Source organism: Schistocerca gregaria, chromosome 3 (assembly GCF_023897955.1).
Source record: "Schistocerca gregaria isolate iqSchGreg1 chromosome 3, iqSchGreg1.2, whole genome shotgun sequence".
NCBI classification, from domain to species: domain Eukaryota; kingdom Metazoa; phylum Arthropoda; class Insecta; order Orthoptera; family Acrididae; genus Schistocerca; species Schistocerca gregaria.
This window is the reverse complement of record NC_064922.1, coordinates 706,885,004-706,903,866: the sequence shown is the minus strand read 5'-3', so window position 1 is coordinate 706,903,866 and position 18,863 is coordinate 706,885,004. Positions and strand designations below refer to the sequence as shown.

The following is an 18,863-nucleotide window of genomic DNA, read 5'->3' as shown; positions in this document are numbered from 1 at the left end:
TACATCGCAGGTATACGTCTGTCAGTGGGCCCTTTGGTTTGGTGGTGCGTAAAGTGGGAGCGATCGGGGAGCTGTGTGGAGAGCGTGGACAAGGAGCGGCTGGCTGCCGGCGGTACCAGCTCGTTTGTGAAGCAGCATTGGGGCTTGGCGGGGAGCCGGGGCACGGAGCGCGCCCGGCCTGCACTGCTGGCTTTGCAGCGGCCCGCTGCTGTGGGAACGCTATACAGGGGCAGCGGGTCGCATGGCTGAACTGGCTCTCATCGGGGCACTGTGTGACATCTCACGGAACTGCTTGCACTATTGAGTCCGTGTGAGCTGCTGTCTGGCTACTACTCTTATAGGTGAATCGCTTTTAATGAACGTTACTGGTTCCGAAATTGTTGTTCTGTTCTCGCCATTAGTGGTTACTGTTAAAGCTGCCGTGCCCGCAGTATACTGAGTTATTTGAGTTGGCATGACTCTGTCTACGTTCTTACTCCTTTCAGAGGGTCATCTCTACGGAACTTCTTGTTTGCTAATTAATAATTTGCAGTTGTAATTCTGGGATTCCTGCCCCTGAACTGAAGACGATCTCTAAGATTTTGGTTCACTGAGGGTGGCTCAGTGTAACCTTGCTATTGTGAGCTTTGTTTACAGTTTGAAAAGTTTTATCTTCCTTTTAAAGGCTGCTCAGTGTAACCTTACAGTTTTCCAATTGCGAGCATTTGTTCAAAATGTGAAACTTTTAATTCCCCTTTGAAAGGAAGGTTTCGTGCAATATTACCTTTAAAGGTGACTCAGGATAAATTTTTCTCTTTTTTAATCCACCATTTGTACGTGGTTTAGAGTAATTTTTCCCTAGTATGAACCTGTGTTTAAAGTTCTGATAAAGTTTTAACCTATCCATTGCAGTTTGAATTATTCCGTTTTGCATGCATTGGCTTCAACTAAACTTTGACATTCTCCTTTACGCTGTTGTGTTGTTAGTGGCTGTATTAAGGTTAAGCATAATCCTTGAACACTGGGAGCACACTAGCTTATGGCTAGCAGAATAGAAAGTATGATGTGACAATTACTGTTTGTTGTGTTTAGATAAGCGAAAACTATGTGTGTAATGTTGCTGAAGTTATTCCGCGCGTTGTCTAGTGCCTAGGACCTGCGTAGTCACTATGTCATGCATTGTTGTTAAAGTTGTGAGAAAATTTTCTTCCCTCTAATCATTCGGCAAATAGTTGAAGGACATCTGAATCGCGTTCTGCGGCAAGTTGAATCTTGTAAGATTGGTATTGTAAATGTGCTGTGCACTACCACGTGTTGTTGAATCCTAAGTAAAGTTGTGGGTCTTTTATGTATGTATATTTCCAAGCACCTGAATTTTCGCAGTGCAATTACATTGAAAATTTTCTAATATTTTTAGATTTCAAGTCGAGTGATATTTTGCTTTGATTAAAGTCTACCTAAACATTTGTTCCGAGTCTCTGTTTACGATTCAGATTGCCGAGCTTGCCTGTAAAACAATAATTTACTTAACTGTTCTGTGCATCTTACCAGTGTATGCTGCTCGAAGCGTCTTGAGGTGATAAAATTGACCGATTATCTCCTAATATCGTGTCGGATCTCCGTTTGCCTCGCGTAGCGCGTGAACTCGACGTGCCATGGACTCAGCGAGTCGTTGTAAGTCCCCTTCATAAATATTGAACCGTACTGCCTCTACAGCCGTCCATATTTGCAGATGTGTTGCCCGTTCTGGATTTTGTACATGAACTGACATCTTGATTTTCCCATAAATGTTCAGTTGGTTGGCAGATCATTCACTCGAACTCTGAGATGTTCTTCAACTCAATAACTAATATTTGTGGCCCAGTGATATTCATAAAAATTCGATTGTCGTTCGGGAACATGAATACCATGAATTGTAGGAAATAGTTTCCAATTAGTCGAACATACCCATTACCAGCCAATGATCGTTTCAGTTGTCCCATAGGATCCAGTTGATTAGAAGTAAACAAAGCCTTCACCATTACGGAGCTACCACCAGCTTGGATAGTACCTTGTTGACAACTTGAGAGTTTGGCTTCGTGGGGTGTGCCCCACATTTGAACCTTACTATCAGCTCTTACCAACTGAAATCAGGACTCATTCGAACACACCACGGTTTTCCAGTCGTATAGGGTTCAATAGATAGCGCCACGATCTCTCGAGACGTCGTGCTGTCCGAAAAGGCATTTGTGTCGGTCGATTGTTGCCATAGCCTAGTAACGCCAGATCTCATCACCCTGTCCAAACAGATACGTTCGTCGTACGTCCCATTCTGATTTCTGCGGTTATTTCACGCAGTGTTGCTTGTCTGTTAGCGATGATAAATCTACTAAAACATCGCTGCTCCGGGTCGTTAGGGGAAGGCGGTCGGCCAGTGTGTTGTCTGTCGTGAGAGGAAACGCCAAGAATCTGGTACTTTCCGCATGTGGATGTCGGAATAATGAATTCCCTAATGACTTACCAAATGGAATGATCCATGCGGCTAGCCCCAACTAGCATTCCGAGTTCAAAGCATGTTAATTTCTGTCGTGCGACCATAATCACACGGGAAACCGTTTCACATGGATCACTGGGTGCAAATGACAGCTCCGCCAATGCACTGCATTTTTATACCCCGAAATTACCACCATCTGTGTACATGTACGAGGTCTGTCTAAAAAGTATCCAACCTTTGATTTTTCCGCGCAAAATAGAGACGAAGCGCGGCCTCACTGTACACAGTAAAGGAAGAGAACTTTATGCGCATGCGTGAATTTTGTCCCCGCCTTCCAGGGCGTCAGTCGCTACCTGTCAGTCGCTGAGTGAGGTGCTACACAACGTGTTTGTCGGATTACTGATTCTCTCAAGATGACTGAACGTGTTCAGCAAATTTTGTCAAAAGCTTGGTGATTCTCAAAGCGAAACAATTCGTAAGATTCAGCAGGTGTTTCGAGAAGATCCAACGGGTATAACACAAATTAAGGAGTGGTTCAACCGACTCAAAAAAGGCAGGCCCTAAACTGCTCGAAATTCAGCTGTTGTTGAGAGGGTGCAAAATTTGGTGATGGAAAATCATCGTTTGTCCGTGCGGGAGATTGCCGAAGAGGTTGAAGTGAGTAAAGATTCTGCATATGCAATTCTGTGTGATCATTTGAACATGCACCGAATGGTTGCGAAATTTGTGCCCAAGTTGTTGTCGCTTGAACAAAAGAACTTCCGTTTTGACGTTGCACAGGACCTGGACACCACCAATACTGATCCTGAGTTTCTGAACACCGGGATAACTGGAGATGATCATGGGTGTAAGGGTACAACCCATAAACATAAGGACAGTCGTCGCAATGGAAGCATCCCGAGTCTCCAAGGAAGTGCGACAGGTGCGAAGCAAAATCAAGGTGATGCTGACTTTTTTCCTTCATGTCCGTGGAATTGTGTATCTCGAATACGCACCGGAAGGCCAAACAGTGGCGAAGGAGTACTATCAAGATGTTCTCCAGCGACTCCGTGACGCAAATCGGAGCAAAAGACCAGATATGTGGACGGAGGAAAACTGATAACTGCATCACGACAACGCCCCTACACATTCATCCAACTTGATCCAAAATTTCTTGGACAAACATGGAATTACAGCCGTTTGTCAACCTCCCTACTATCCAGACATGGCTCCTTGCGACTTCTAGTTGTTTCCAAACTTGAAGAGGCCACTGAAAGGATACAAGTTTGAGAGTAGAAGAGAGATAATGCGGAACACGAAGACGGAGCTGAAAACCATTCCAAAAGAAGACTTCCAGAGGTGTTTCCGGCAGTGGAAGGATCGGTGGGTTAAGTCTGTGCAAGCACAAGGGGCCTACTTTGAAGGGGATTAGGGTCTCAACCCCGTCAGGTATTCGAAATATTTTTTCTGACCAAAGGTCGGATACTTTTTAGACAGGCCTCGTATATCGCTAAGCAGTGACTTTTGACACCTCAGTTTATGTTTTAGTATATCCTTAACATGGGTTCAGTTCTTCCACCCCAGCACGCTGTTTCCTGTTCACCTAACACATTTAAAAGTAAAACAGAAATAATATTGCACATTATTTTTCCCTTTGCATAATATAGTGAAATAGTCTTGTAAGTAATACAGAATTATACCTGGCACTGATACTATTCTTGAATGCCAGCATGTGCAACTGGTTGGTTGTATGTTCAGTTCTTTCACTTAATCTATTTTATCAACTTATCCAGAATACGCAGCATTTAAGGAACCACTGTTGCGTGCAGCAGATGGCATGCAGTAAGTGCGGCTCACCCTTGTCGCGCATTGGCTGGAGGCGCGAGGCGAGCAGCACGGGGGAACTCCAGCCGAGCGAGGCCACCCATACGACGGCGATCATCTTGTAGGCGTGGAACTGAGTCTGCCAGCGCCGCGACTTGAGCGGCCGGCAGATGGCGAAGTAGCGCTCCAGCGATATGGCCACCAGCGTCCACACGCCAACCGACACGGACACCGCTGCTTGGAGGCAGACAGAACACGCACTTGCCATGAGGCCCGCCGGCGACAACTCACACAGCGCAGCATGTGAACAAGTATCAGTACATTAATGAAACCAAGGCAAGGGGAAAACAATGTTTTTATAGTTACAATAAATTACATTTATACATGAACTCAAGTTTCCTTTCAGGCTAATACACTTCACCCATGCCGTTAACAGCGATTGTAACGCTGAGGTGCCAGAATTCACGGGGTTATTCCTAATATCGTGTCAGACAAGTTATAGCTCAGCATAGTGCAGCAACTCTACGTATCATGGACTCAACAAATGTTTGAAGTTCCTTTAAGAAATACTGAGCCGTGCTGTCGCAAAAGTTGTTGCCGGAGTAGCATGTTTGTGCATGAACTGACCTCTCGATTATGCCCCATTAATGTCCGATTCGTTTTATATCGGGAATCGAGGTGGCAAAATGATTAGCTAGAGTTGTCCACAATGTTCTACAGACCAATCGTGAACTACAGTAGCCCAGAGAGATGGCGCATTGTCATCCATAAAAATTCAGTCCTTGTTTCACAACATGAGAACCAAGAATGACTGCAAGAGGTGTCCAAGTAGCCAAGCATACTCATTCTCACTCCACGTTCCACGTAAAGGCAGCCCACATCATTATGGAGCGACCACCATCCTGCACGGAGCCCTGTAGACTTCAGTGGTCCATGGTTTGCTGGGGCCCGAGCCACACTAGGACCCTACCAGCGGTTGTTACCAACTAAAATCGGGACTCTTCTGATCAGACCAGTCGTGTAGGGTCCAACCGACATGGTCACGAGCCCAGGAGATACCCTGCAGGCGATGTTGTACTGTTAATAAAGGCACTTGTGTCGGTCGCCAGCTGGCATAACCCAATAATGACAAATTTCACCGCACGGTCCTGACAGATACATTCGTCGTACTTCCCACATAGATCCTACGCTTATTTCTGGCAGTGTTGCTTGTCTCTTAGCAATGACAACTCTACGCAAATATCGCTGTTCCTGTCACTAAGTTAAGGCTGTCGGCCAATGCGTTGTCCTTGGTGAGGGGCAATGGTTGAAGTTTGGCTTCCTTAGCACACTCCTGACACCATATCTCGGAATACTGAATTTCCTAATAAAGTCTTTCATGGAGTGTCCCATGCGTTTAACTCCAACTACCATTCCTTCAATATTTGTTAACTGACATCATGCGGTCACAATCACGTACAAACTTTTTCACATAAATCATCTGAGAACAAACGACGGTTCCACTGCCATTTTATACCTTGTGTACGCGATACTACAACCATCGGTATATGTGCATGTCGCCATCCCATGACTTGCCACCTCAGCGTATTCTGTACCTCAAGTTTTATTCCAGGAGGTCTCCAAAAGAAACAATTATAACTGGCATTACCAATGAGCTGTTGCCTGCTTCTCCTGCTCCCGTAAGTAGATTACATATATAAATGTTTGGTTGGGTGCAAGTGTTGTATAGAATGAAGGGTACTCTGTGACTCAGATAGTATGAGTAGTGTCGTTTTTCAGTAACTCATGCCTCCTCTTGTGCTCTCGAGGGGCCTATCCTTCCGTCTCGTAAACCGAAAATTCGTTAGGAATGCAATTTGCGGGAGCCCATTCAAGGGAAACCACAGGCCAACGGACAGGTTCGCTGTGTTTCGACACATCCTTAACTATTCCTGTCGAAAAGTGCTTTGAATTCATATTTGTAACCCATTATTTGTAATCCTTCTCTTCAATTTGTAGTTGCATTATTATTATATTTAGAAAATGTAAATCCCACTGGATTCGCAGTGAAATAAATGTAGGAAACTATTCTACGACGAAAGGAACAGAGATATCAGACGAAAGAGGTTAACATTTATATTGTGTCAATCAAAAGTAGTTATCCTAAAGTTAAGATTATGAAAGTAACTGACAGATAATATCACTTTACAAAGGCAACGTTCAGTAATAATTCTTTCGCTTGCTTTCGTATGCAGGTTAGAAATTTTGTGCTGTTTACTGGAAAATACTTTTCTTCCAGCTAGAGCCGTACATGGAATATCACTAACTCATTTCATATTTTTACTGAGAAGGTCTCTGAGGCATAAAAATATTGAGGAAGTCTTAGGAGACAAAATTAATAACTTTTGAATTACACACATGATAAGAAGCACATCACGCTTATTTTAAATGAAAATCACAAGTGTACACAAAATATACCTAACATGGTTATTGTTCTTCAGGCACGATAGTGTGAAATGACAACATATAAATATACTAGAAAAATTAGCCTTGCCCTCATATGTACCTCTTCACTATCTGAAAAGTACCGCACAAAAGAATTCAGAATACGTTAACATGGACTTTTTATCGAAGCAAACAAATTTGTACAAGTTCTGTCAATTATGTATGTGGAACACAACGACTGTGTTGAACAAGCGTTTTCAGAAATAACCACAACAAACTGCTTTCTGCGATGGTTAAATTTTTGTAATGCCATGACCGATGTTTAATCGCTTAGTGACTCATCTCCAGATAGTACCTTTATTGTTTATTAGGAGCATTGTGGGAGTTGTGTAGATATGACAAAAAAAAAAAAAAAAAAAAAAAAAAAAAAAAAAAAAACAAAAAACGGGTAAGCACAGAATGTCACGACGTATTGCGAATTATTTACGTCATAAGACTGAATGCTTACTTGTTTCGTCTTCTCTGTCTTGTCACTGCTACATAACCGCCACAGTGCTCCAAACAATCTATGATAGTGTGTGTAATGTAATTTTGAGTCGTTAGGCGACTCAAAACCGATCACAGCCTATCGAAAACTGAATCACCACAAAAGGCGACTGGTTCTACTTATTTCTAAAACATGTAAATCGTTGAACGGAGTGTCAGTGACGGAAGTTTATATTTTGATGGGTACATTCAGATTCGCTAGATTGCATATGGATTGGAAAACACGAGCAATAATGCCTCTTTCCCGCAGAAACATTTTCTCTGAACAGAATACTGAAACTAAGAAATCGTCTTCATGTAATGGAAAATATTGAAGGTCGCTACGTGGAACACAGGATTCTCTAGGTGAGATTGCTGTTAAAGAGAAGGGAGAATTGTCTCAATAAGCAACAGAAAGAATGGCAATTATTGATGTGGAAGTGATCCCTTTCGAAACAATGTCAGTAATGAAACGGTTTGTTCATATTGAATCAAACCGTATTGATTTCAAAAAAGTTATAAGTTGTGGAGTTTCAGAATATCATGTACATAATGAAGCACAGATGAGCATAAATACAGGAATCCGTAGTAAATATAAGCTCCTGCACCTCCTGTGGTTGAATCTGAAAAAGAGGTTTTATGGCTGTTTCGAGATACCGTTGAACGAAACAAAATGCCTCTCTCTTGCCTTGATTCCATTTTCAGGGTTTCAGAAACTGCAGTTGATCAGAAAGTAAGGAGCAAGAGCAAGGTGAAAAGATACTTTGTAACTATGACCAGGTGTATTGTACTTCCACTTAATAAAATTATTCTATTTTGAAATGCCGAAGAGACTACTTGGCATAAAATGATGCCGCAATTTAGTAACCTTACATGCATTTTCAGCAGACGAATAATTAGTTCTTAGAACACAAACGACTTAGTAATATAAAGTTGTAATTTGAAATACAAATAAATTGCTGAAAGATGAAAGGTAAAACAATATGAAATTTTCCAAAGTAATTTATCATGAACAATGTATAATTAGCAAAAACGTAATAAATGTAAGAAAGCTTCACTCCCACAAAGATGATGGTATAATGACGGAACTATTACACAATGTACTCCACAAACCACCCTAAAAAATTGGTGGTACTCGTATGCCCCACTGATCATGAAAGGCTTGATTGAGAATTATTAGGCATATTTCATCATGGTAAAAAAAGAAACAAAGACGATTAAGGCGGACAATTTACCACCCCCAACATATAATTCCGTAGATAATAATTTCTATACCAAATATTTCTGGACACTTTGCAAACTTCCAACTACACTCGCTGCGTTTCCACAGTCAGTCTCCTCATCGGAGCTTCCGGTTACTCCTTGTCGCTGCCTCCGGTTATCTCTGGCAGAGCCGTAGCAGCCGACGAACAGTCGGAGTCTGGAAGTGGTAGAGTGAGGGGACACTCTTTTGACTGAAGTACATCTACATGAATGCGTGGTGTCTGTCTTTTTTGGACATGTCTGAAAGAAGGGGCATCACACATTCATACAACTGATTCGCCTCGATGGGCAATGGAACCACCACATTCAGTACGGATGCAACGTTCCGTCCGATTTCCTTCTGGAATCTCTAAGTAACTAGCATGGAGGACATGGACAAGGACTGTGGATAGGTGACGCTAGATGGGGACATGGGACGGCTGAGAGGCGTGCCGAGATAATCTGCGCAATTTTGATGATCACAGTGTCCAGTTGGCGCAGTGGTTAACACAACTGGAATGTAAGCAGGTAATCCAGAGTTCGAGTCCCAGTCCAGTACACATTTTCACTCGTCGCCGCTGATGCCCCATAAAGACATGACGCAGCTAAGGTCAGTTGTCCGCTTTCCTTTCCTTTCTCACACGTTCTCCTCCAACATAAATAGCTGATCCATTTAAATGGTCTATAAATTGGGGTTTCCGATCAGTGCAAAGTCTCTGTTTATCTACAGTGCGGTCGCAGGAGGCGATGAGAAAATGTACGAGGCGGTCATTTGGCGAAACGCACCGTGTGTGTTCTACTACACACAGACCGTCTATGAAGCTTCGACACTGATTTTATTCCTGGCGTATAGGTGTCGTCAGCGAAATAACTACGGCAGCAATTTGAACTGACAACTCAAAACAAGCTATGTGGATCCGATCAACCACTTGTGAGCAGACAGTGTTAAGTAGTGAATTTGCAATCTTTGTATGTAAACGTAGTTGTATTTCAAATCTAGATGGAGCAACGTCTTTAAATGAGATGTTCAAGAAATTCTGAAGGATATACTGAAAGAGGGAAAATTGTGTGCATAGTGTCCCGCACGTTTTGACAATGACTCACATACACTTGCCACGACGTGACTGAAATATAAAACGCAAACCCATACAGTTCTTTTCTGGGAAAGATCAATAAGAAACTACCACAAAACGACAAAGTACAAGAGTTCACATGAAGGGTCAACGCTTTGACGACATAACTGACGCGCGAGTTGAGCAACAGTCTGAAGGAGGACTTTCCTGGTAATTTGGCATGCTTGCATGAACCTTATGCACCTTGTATTCAAGTGGTGGTAGTGGGGGGGGGGGGGGGGGGGGACGGGGGGGGAGGGCGTTCTGTTTTCGCCTGGAAGGGGGTAGTGGTGGTGGTGAGGGTACTGTATTTGCAATTAAGGTACGTTCTTGCATAAGAGCTTAATCTAAAAAGTTTTTCACATATAAAGCCCAGAAAAAAAATATTTTTAGACTATAGCGGCCTGTAGCCTGGGGCGGCAGAGAGAATTTGGACTGAGGAGGGTGGTGTGTCAGGGTAGGCCGTGCGGCTGTGTGAACCGCTGTGCCAAGATGGCTTAGTAGCAGGTTGTACATCAGCGACAGAGCGGCGAGATTGTGTTTCTAACATCCCGCCGGTCTATGGCCTATGCGACCCTTTTCACTTCGCGTGATCGTGAGTCGTTTGTCGCAAGTTCACTGAAGTAATGTGGCGAACCCCTTTAGTAAGAACACAACCAAGATTACGTTCCAAGCCCAATATCCACGAATGTGAACATATGAAGCAGAAAACATCTAGCGTGGTGAGCTACGCCTACATCCATAGAACATCAGTGGTATTTAGTTTTCGATTACGGTCAGGGTAGTCAATGTTAAGCTGATTATCGAAGAAGCGTGCACGAATATGGTTACCGGTGCTGCCGGCAAACTCACATGTAAATATCGGCGCTGTTACGGTTGAACATGTTGGCCTAGGCGTGAAGACACTGAATATTCGAGCGACCTTTTGAGATACCCGCCGATTCCGTTATCTCCACTCCTTAGCCTTGTGATTGGTTTGATACGGTCAGCCACGAATTCCTCTCCGGTGGCAACAACTTCATCTCAGAGTAGTATTTGCAACCTACGTGCTCAATTATATGCTGGACGTTTTCGACATTCGTCTGTAGCACCACACCACAAAAGCTTCGATTCTCTTCTGTTCCAGTTTTCCCACAGTCCATGTTTCACTACCATTGAATGCTGTGCTCCATACGGACATTCTCAAAAATTTCTTTCTCAAATCAAGACCCATATTTGGCACTAGTGGACTTCTCTTGGCCAGGAATGCCCTTTCTGCGGTGCTACCCTGCTTTTGATGTCCTACTTGCTCCGTCCGTCATTGGTTATTTTGCTACCTAGGTAGTAGAATTCCTTAACTTCATCTACTTGATGACCATCAATTCTGATGTAAAGTTTCTATCTATTCTCATTTCTGCAACGTCTTATTACTTTCGTCTTCATTCGATTTACTGTCAGTCCATATTCTGTACTCATTAGACTGTTCTTCAATTTCACTCTAAATAGCAACGCCGTCAGTCAATCGTATCACATCCCTGAACTTTTATTTTTCAATTACTGCTTCTTCGATGTGTAATTTGAGCACTAGGGGCGAAAGACTACCTCCTTCTCTTACACCCTTTTTAATTCGAGCATTTTGTTCTAGGTCGTCCACTCTCCCTCTTGGCTGTTGTACATATTGTGTATTACCCGTCTCTCCCTGCAGCTTACCCCCATTTTTCTCAGAATTTCGAACATCTTACATCACTTTACATTGTCGAACCCTTTTTTCCAGGGCGACAAATCCTATGAGCGTGTCTTGATTTTTCTTTAGTACTGCTTCCATTATCAACTACTACGTCAGAATTGCCTCTCTGGTGGCTTTACCTTTCATAGAGGCAAACTAATCGTCGTCTAACACAGCCTTTTCCAGTCTTCTGTGTATTACACTTATCAGCAACTTGGCTGCATTAACTGTTAAGCTGATAGTGCGATAATTCTCGCCACTTCCCCCAATGATTTTAGAAATTCTGATGGAACGTTATCAATCGCTTTTGCGTTATTTGATATTAAGTCCTCCAAAGCTCTCTTAAATTCTGATTCTTTTACTGGATTCCCAATCTCTTCCTAATCGACTCTTGTTTCTTCTTCCATCACAGCAGACAAATATTCCCCCTCATAAAGGCCTTCAATGTCTTCTTTCCACCTATCCGCTCTCTCCTCTGCATTTAATAGTGGAATTCCAGTTGCACTCTTAATCTTACCAACCTTGCTTTTAATTTCACCAAAGGTCGTTTTCACTTTCCTATGTGCTGAGTCAGTCTTTCCTACAATCATATCATTCCAGATTTCTTCACATTTTTAATGCACTCGTTTCGTCTTAGCTTGCGTGAACTTCCTACGCATTTCATTCCTCAGTGACTTGTATTTCTATATTCCTGAATTTCCGTGAACATTTTTGCACCTCCACCTTTCATTTATCAGCTGAAGTATTTCTTTTTTTTACTCACGATTTTTTCGCAGTCAATTTCTTTGTACGTATGTTCTTCGTTCCGACAAATGTGATTGCCCTTTGTGGAGATGACCGTTCCGCTTTAACTTTACTGCCTTCTGAGATTTTCGTTACTGCTGTAGCTATAGCCTTAGAGAACCTCAAGCGAATCTCGTCGTTCCTTAGTACTTTCGTATCCCACTGGTTATCGTATTGATTCCAACTAACTGAGCTCTACAACTTTATCCTACTCTTCACCACTGTTAGATTGTGAATATGGTTCAAATGGCTCTGACCACTATGGGACGTAACATCTGAGGTCATCAGTCCCCTAGAACTTAGAACTACTTAAACCTCAGTAACCTACGGACATAACACATATCCATGCCCGAGGCAGGATTCGAACCTGCGACCGTAGCGGTCGCGCGGTGCCAGACTGAAGCGCCTAAAACCACTCGGCCACACCGGCCGGGAGGTTAGATTCTGATCTGAGTATATATCTGATACTGGGTACGCCTTATAGCCCAGTATCTGATTTCGGAATCTCTGCCTGACAATGAAGTAATCTGAAAACTTCCGGCGTCACCGGGCCTTTGCCAAGTATACCTCCTCCTCTTGTCATCCTTGCACTGAGTATTCTCTGTTACAAGCTGAAATTTATTACAGACTTCAGTTGTCTTTCTCCTCTCTCATTTCTTGTTCAAAGTCCCTATTGTTGTTGTGATCTTCCGTCCAAATACTGGTTTCGTGCAGCTCTCCATGCTATTGTACCATGTGCCAGCCTCTTCATCTTCAAGTAACTATTGCAACCTACATCCTTTTGAATTTGCTTATTGTGTTCGTCTCTTGGTCTTCCTCTACGATTTTACCCTCTACGCTTCCCTCCAACACTAAATTGGTGATCACTTGAAGCCTCAGAACGTGTCCAATCAACCGATCCCTCCTTACAGTCAAGTTGTGTCGTAAATTCCTCTTCTCCCCAATTCTATTCAGTACCTCCTCTTCAGTTACGTGATCTATCCATCTAATTTTCGTCATTCCTCTGTAGCACCACATTTCCAAATCTTCCATTCTCCTCTTGTTTAAATTGTTTATCGTCCATTTTTCACCTCCATACACGGCTACACTTCATAAAAATATTTTCAGAGAAAGAATTCCTGAGACATAAGTCAATATAGGATGTTAACGAATTTCTTATCGTCAGAAATGTTTTCCTTGTCATCGTAAGTCTACGTTTTATATCCTTTCTACTTAGACTTGCTGCCCAAATAGCAATAATCATCTAATAATTTAAGTGTATCATTTACTAATTCCCTCAACATCAGCTGATTTAATTCGACTGCATTCCATTATCCTTGTTTTGCTTTTGTTGATGTTCATTTTATATCCTCCTTTCAAGACACTTTCCGTTTCGTTAAACTGCTCTTCCAAGTCCTTTGCTGTCTTTGGGAGAACCACAATGTAATCGGAAACCCTCAAGTTTTTATTTGTTCTCCCCAGATTTTAATTCTCACTCGAAATTTTTCATGTGTTTCCTTTACTCTAGACCGAATAACATCGGGTATAGGCTACAACCTTGTCTCACTCTCTTCCCATCCACGGCTTTCCTTCGTGCCCTTCGACTCTAAGAGTCATCTGGTGTATGTAGAAATTTTAGATAGTTTTTCGTTCCTTGTATTTTACCCCTGCTACCTTCAGAAATTGAAAGAGCCTATTCTAGTCAACCCTGTCAAACATTTTCTTTAAGTCTAAAAAATGCTATATATGTAGGTTTGTCCTTCCTTAACTTCTCTTCTAAGATAAGTCGTAGAGTCAGTATTGCCTCGCGTGTTCATATATTTCGACAGAATCCAGACTTATCTTCCCCGAGGTCTGCCTCTTTCAGTTTTTTCCATGAGTCTGTACAGAATTCGTGTTAGTATGCTGCAAACGTGACTTATTAAACTGTTAGTTCGGTAATACTCACATCTAGCAGCACCTGCTTTCTTTGGAATTGGAAATATTATATAATTCTTGAAGTCTGAGGTTATTTTGCCTGGCTCATACATCTTGCACATCAGCTGGAAGAGTTTTGTCATTGCTGGCTTTCCCCGTGTCTATTAGTAGTTATAACGGAATGTTGCCTACTCCGGAGGCCTTCTTTCGACTTAGGCCTTTCAGTACTCTGTTACATTCTTCACGCATTATCATGTCGTCCATTTCAGCTTCGTCTGCGCCTCTTCCATTTCCGTAACATTGTCCTCAAGTACATCACCTTTGTATAGACCCTCTATATAATCTTTCCACCTTTCTACTTTTCCTTCTTTGCTTAGGTCTTGTTTTCCCTCTGAGCTCTTGATATTCATACAGATGGTTCTTTTTTCTCCAAAGAGCTCTTTAATTTTCCTGTAGGCTGCATCATCTAGTGATATATGCTTTTACATCCTTACATATGTCCTCTAGCCATTCCTGCCTAGCCAAATTGCACTTCCTGTCGAGCTCATTTTTGATACGTTTGTGTTCCTTTTCGCCTGCTTCATTTACTGCACTTTTATATTTTCTCCTTTAATAAATTAAGCGCATATGCTCCTGTAAATGTTCCTTTTGCTACTTCCCCTATAACTGCATTGCAGTCCCCCATGACTATTACATTCTCATCTTCCTTTACGTTGTGTATCACCGTTTCAATATCCTCAAATACTTTCTCTATCTCTTCGGAGGAGTCGACCGAAACTCTTTAGAAACTGAGACTATGGATTATTCTTCTCCTGGACACCCGTTCGGAGATAGAGGTGGCGACAGAACACCGTCGCAACCGCGAGGAACCACGACGAGGGCCTCTTTGGTAACCGATTTAACACAACAACAGCCTCTCTCCAGCGATTCGTGGGCGGATGGGGTGGAATTCGACTCTTTGGCAGGCACATCACTTGCAATTAGGGGGTGCTAACAGTCCCCCACTCCTCCCATCTCTTGCAAACATCATACTAATAGAGACGACGGGATGGCGTTGGTGTGACTAAACCCGTCGCCACTGCTTACACTGATGACTACCGCTGCCTTCGAGGGCGAACGAGAATCATATCGAATCGTGACTATCAGCTTTGAAAACACCCGGTCGCGCACGAAGCTGTCATTAGTACGCGACACACTTTATGCGGCCGACACTGAGGTGGCCTTATTGCAACAGGTACACGTTCCAGGGATTCTAGGCATCTCTGGATTAACAACTTGCATTCCCATGCGTTGGAATACGGCACTGGCGCCGCAGTTCTCAAAGACGGTTTAATAGCCACTGATGGACGTCATGTACCGAATTCCAGGGGCATGGAGCATACGGTCCAAGTGTTACAGCTTGTCAGTGTTTACGCACCGTCGGGTGCCAGCAACAGGCGTGAAAGTCCGGTATGCTTTACTGAGGAATCAATGCCGTTATGCAGGGGTAGGGTAGATGACATAGGGATAGGAACCGACTTTAATTGTACACAATCTCCTTAAGGACTAAATTACTCATAATTCACCATGCCCAGTATCGGCGCTGTCATTCGCGAACATCCTCTATGCTGATAGACCGTGTTTCACACTCTATACGGAACATTTGTCTATCAGAATTGTCAGGTTATATACCTCCCGCTCTCTCAGGGATGCGTTCACAGCAGCCGAGTAGTGGCCAGCAGCATTTCCTGTCCACACAGTTCACATATGTACCATCACGCTTCGACGCCAACAGGGGTGGCGCATCCGCAGCCCGCGACCACACCGGAATGTCAAGCGGCGCTGGGAGAGACGTGGAGACTGTGCCTAGGACTATGGATGCGTCTGCTTTACAGTGGTAGCTAGTCTGTAGAAAGCCGACCCTGGGACTCATCTTGAAGACGTTTATTAGGGATGCTGGGGCATGGGGGGCGCAGCCTGCAGAGATCTACTACGCCGTTCTCAGTAAGTGTTCCGTTACGCCTCCATCACCGCCAGATGACTGTCAACCGAAGAAAAATAAAGATTGTGACTCTGAGCTGTAATCACTTCATAGGGACCGTCATTCGTACAAGTAAAATTGTCGGAATCCCCTATGAACCGCTTTCCATGTACCATATAGCCATGAAAAGAGAGCGTAGATGCAGGACATTGTTAGATGAGGTGACGACAGCAGATAGCGTCCGGCATGTGACGCAAAGAGACATACACAATTCGTACTTTAACCATTATTCTCACCTGTACGCGGAGAAGGTATCTGATCCAGAGATAATTGCAGCTTTCGCTCATTTGATGCACGCCGCAGTTACTTCCGAACTCGAACAGGAACTGCTAGAACCGCTGACCAAAGAAGAAATGCTGGATGCCGTAGGAAAAGGGGGTACCTTGTAAGACACCTCGACCAGATGGGTTACACATGTAGTTCTACAGGACGTTCCAGAGGCAATTGGTACCCTACTGGAGTATTATATGTCAAGAGCACAATACGTTAGACGTTCAAATTCCGGCTCTCTTTGTAAAAGCTGTCATCATCCCAATCCGTAAACCTCGCAGAGGATCACGTATTAAGAACTACCGACCATTAACTTTGTTGAAATACACTCCTGGAAATGGAAAAAAGAACACATTGACACCGGTGTGTCAGACCCACCATACTTGCTCCGGACACTGCGAGAGGGCTGTACAAGCAATGATCACACGCACGGCACAGCGGACACACCAGGAACCGCAGTGTTGGCCGTCGAATGGCGCTAGCTGCGCAGCATTTGTGCACCGCCGCCGTCAGTGTCAGCCAGTTTGCCGTGGCATACGGAGCTCCATCGCAGTCTTTAACACTGGTAGCATGCCGCGACAGCGTGGACGTGAACCGTATGTGCAGTTGACGGACTTTGAGCGAGGGCGTATAGTGGGCATGCGGGAGGCCGGGCGGACGTACCGCCGAATTGCTCAACACGTGGGGCGTGAGGTCTCCACAGTACATCGATGTTGTCGCCAGTGGTCGGCGGAAGGTGCACGTGCCCGTCGACCTGGGACCGGACCGCAGCGACGCACGGATGCACGCCAAGAGCGTAGGATCCTACGCAGTGCCGTAGGGGACCGCACCGCCACTTCCCAGCAAATTAGGGACACTGTTCTCCTGGGGTATCAGCGAGGACCATTCGCAACCATCTCCATGAAGCTGGGCTACGGTCCCGCACACCGTTAGGCCGTCTTCCGCTCACGCCCCAACATCGTGCAGCCCGCCTGCAGTGGTGTCGCGACAGGCGTGAATGGAGGGACGAATGGAAACGTGTCGTCTTCGGCGATGAGAGTCGCTTCTGCTTGGTGCCAATGATGGTCGTATGCGTGTTTGGCGCCGTGCAGGTGAGCGCCACAATCAGGACTGCATACGACCGAGGCACACAGGGCCAACACCCGGCATCATGGTGTGGGGAGCGATCTCCTACACTGGTCGTACACCTCTGGTGATCGTCGAGGGGACACTGAATAGTTCACGGTACATCCAAACCATCATCGAACCCATCGTTCTACCATTCCTAGACCGGCAAGGGAACTTGCTGTTCCAACAGGACAATGCACGTCCGCATGTATCCCGTGCCACCCAACGTGCTCTAGAAGATGTAAGTCAACTACCCTGGCCAGCAAGATGTCCGGATCTGTCCGCCATTGAGCATGTTTGGGACTGGATGAAGCGTCGTCTCACGCAGTCTGCACGTCCAGCACGAACGCTGGTCCAACTGAGGCGCCAGGTGGAAATGGCATGGCAAGCCGTTCCACAGGACTACATCCAGCATCTCCACGATCGTCTCCATGGGAGAATAGCATCCTGCATTGCTGCGAAAGGTGGATATACACTGTACTAGTGCCGACATTGTGCATGCTCTGTTGCCTGTGTCTATGTGCCTGTGGTTCTGTCAGTGTGATCATGTGATGTATCTGATCCCAGGAATGTGTCAATAAAGTTTCCCCTTCCTGGGACAATGAATTCACGGTGTTCTTATTTCAATTTCCAGCAGTGTATGATATAAAAATGTTCACACGTCTGCTGGCAGCTCGAATTCGGCGGACGAACGCTCGTGTCCTATCAATGGACCAAGCGCCCTGTGGTGCTACAACGAACTGGTCTCTCTTGCTAAGATGCGTCGTGTACCAGGAGCGCTGGCGGCCATAGCATTTGATCGTGTCAGTCATATGTACGTTTAGCTGTGAGATTTGCGACACCGCCTCACGGCATCGTTTCTAGGTGGTCTGCGTATGCATATGATCTGACGTTTTCGTGACGAGCGTGATGTACGTAGGACCTTGGGGTAGTTAGCCACTTATGACGCAGCTTTGGGGGGCCGTATAAATGTACATAAATCGATGACCTTGTATACTGGCACTTGGACGGCCTCTGCAAGCGTCGCTCCACTCAGACTGTGCGATAAAATTCGCTTTTTTAGTATCGACTTCACGGACTCTATCTCACGCACGGCAATCCTTAATTATCGGATCCTCTTGCAGCATATGCGTGCTGGACTTATGGCACTCGTCTACGTGCATTGGACCTGCATCAACGGACCCAATTTATTAATGACTATCAGGCTTCACAAATTCCGCATGTAGCGCAAACGCTACCGATGCCTAAACACACAACTCGGAGCCTCATGGCGGCATTCAGTTCTTCTGTCAGCACTGGAATGATATTTGAGGTTCGATACGATTCCCTCACTCTTCCTAAGGGATGCGGTGGACTTGGCCACATCGATGTTCGTGATCGAGCAGTGTCTCTGTAAGTTGGTATGCACCTCAAGCTTTGGCGGCGAGGCCCGACCGGCCTCACGGGATTACGGGTGGAGTCTCTGGCACAATCATCCCTTGACCCACTGGTGGCATTTACTGAGACACCGGTGCCATTTTGCCA

The 18,863-nt window shown here is 44.6% G+C and overlaps 1 protein-coding gene across 1 annotated transcript in view; it reads right to left on the bottom strand.

Annotated features, from left to right (window-relative positions):
• Positions 1-18,863, bottom strand: part of LOC126355566 (cholecystokinin receptor-like) — a 520,285-nt gene that overhangs the window by 229,685 nt on the left and 271,737 nt on the right. The window contains exon 3 of the mRNA XM_050005928.1: positions 4,289-4,489. Within this exon, the coding sequence (XP_049861885.1) occupies positions 4,289-4,489 (201 nt within the window). The remainder of the gene's footprint in view (positions 1-4,288; positions 4,490-18,863) is intronic.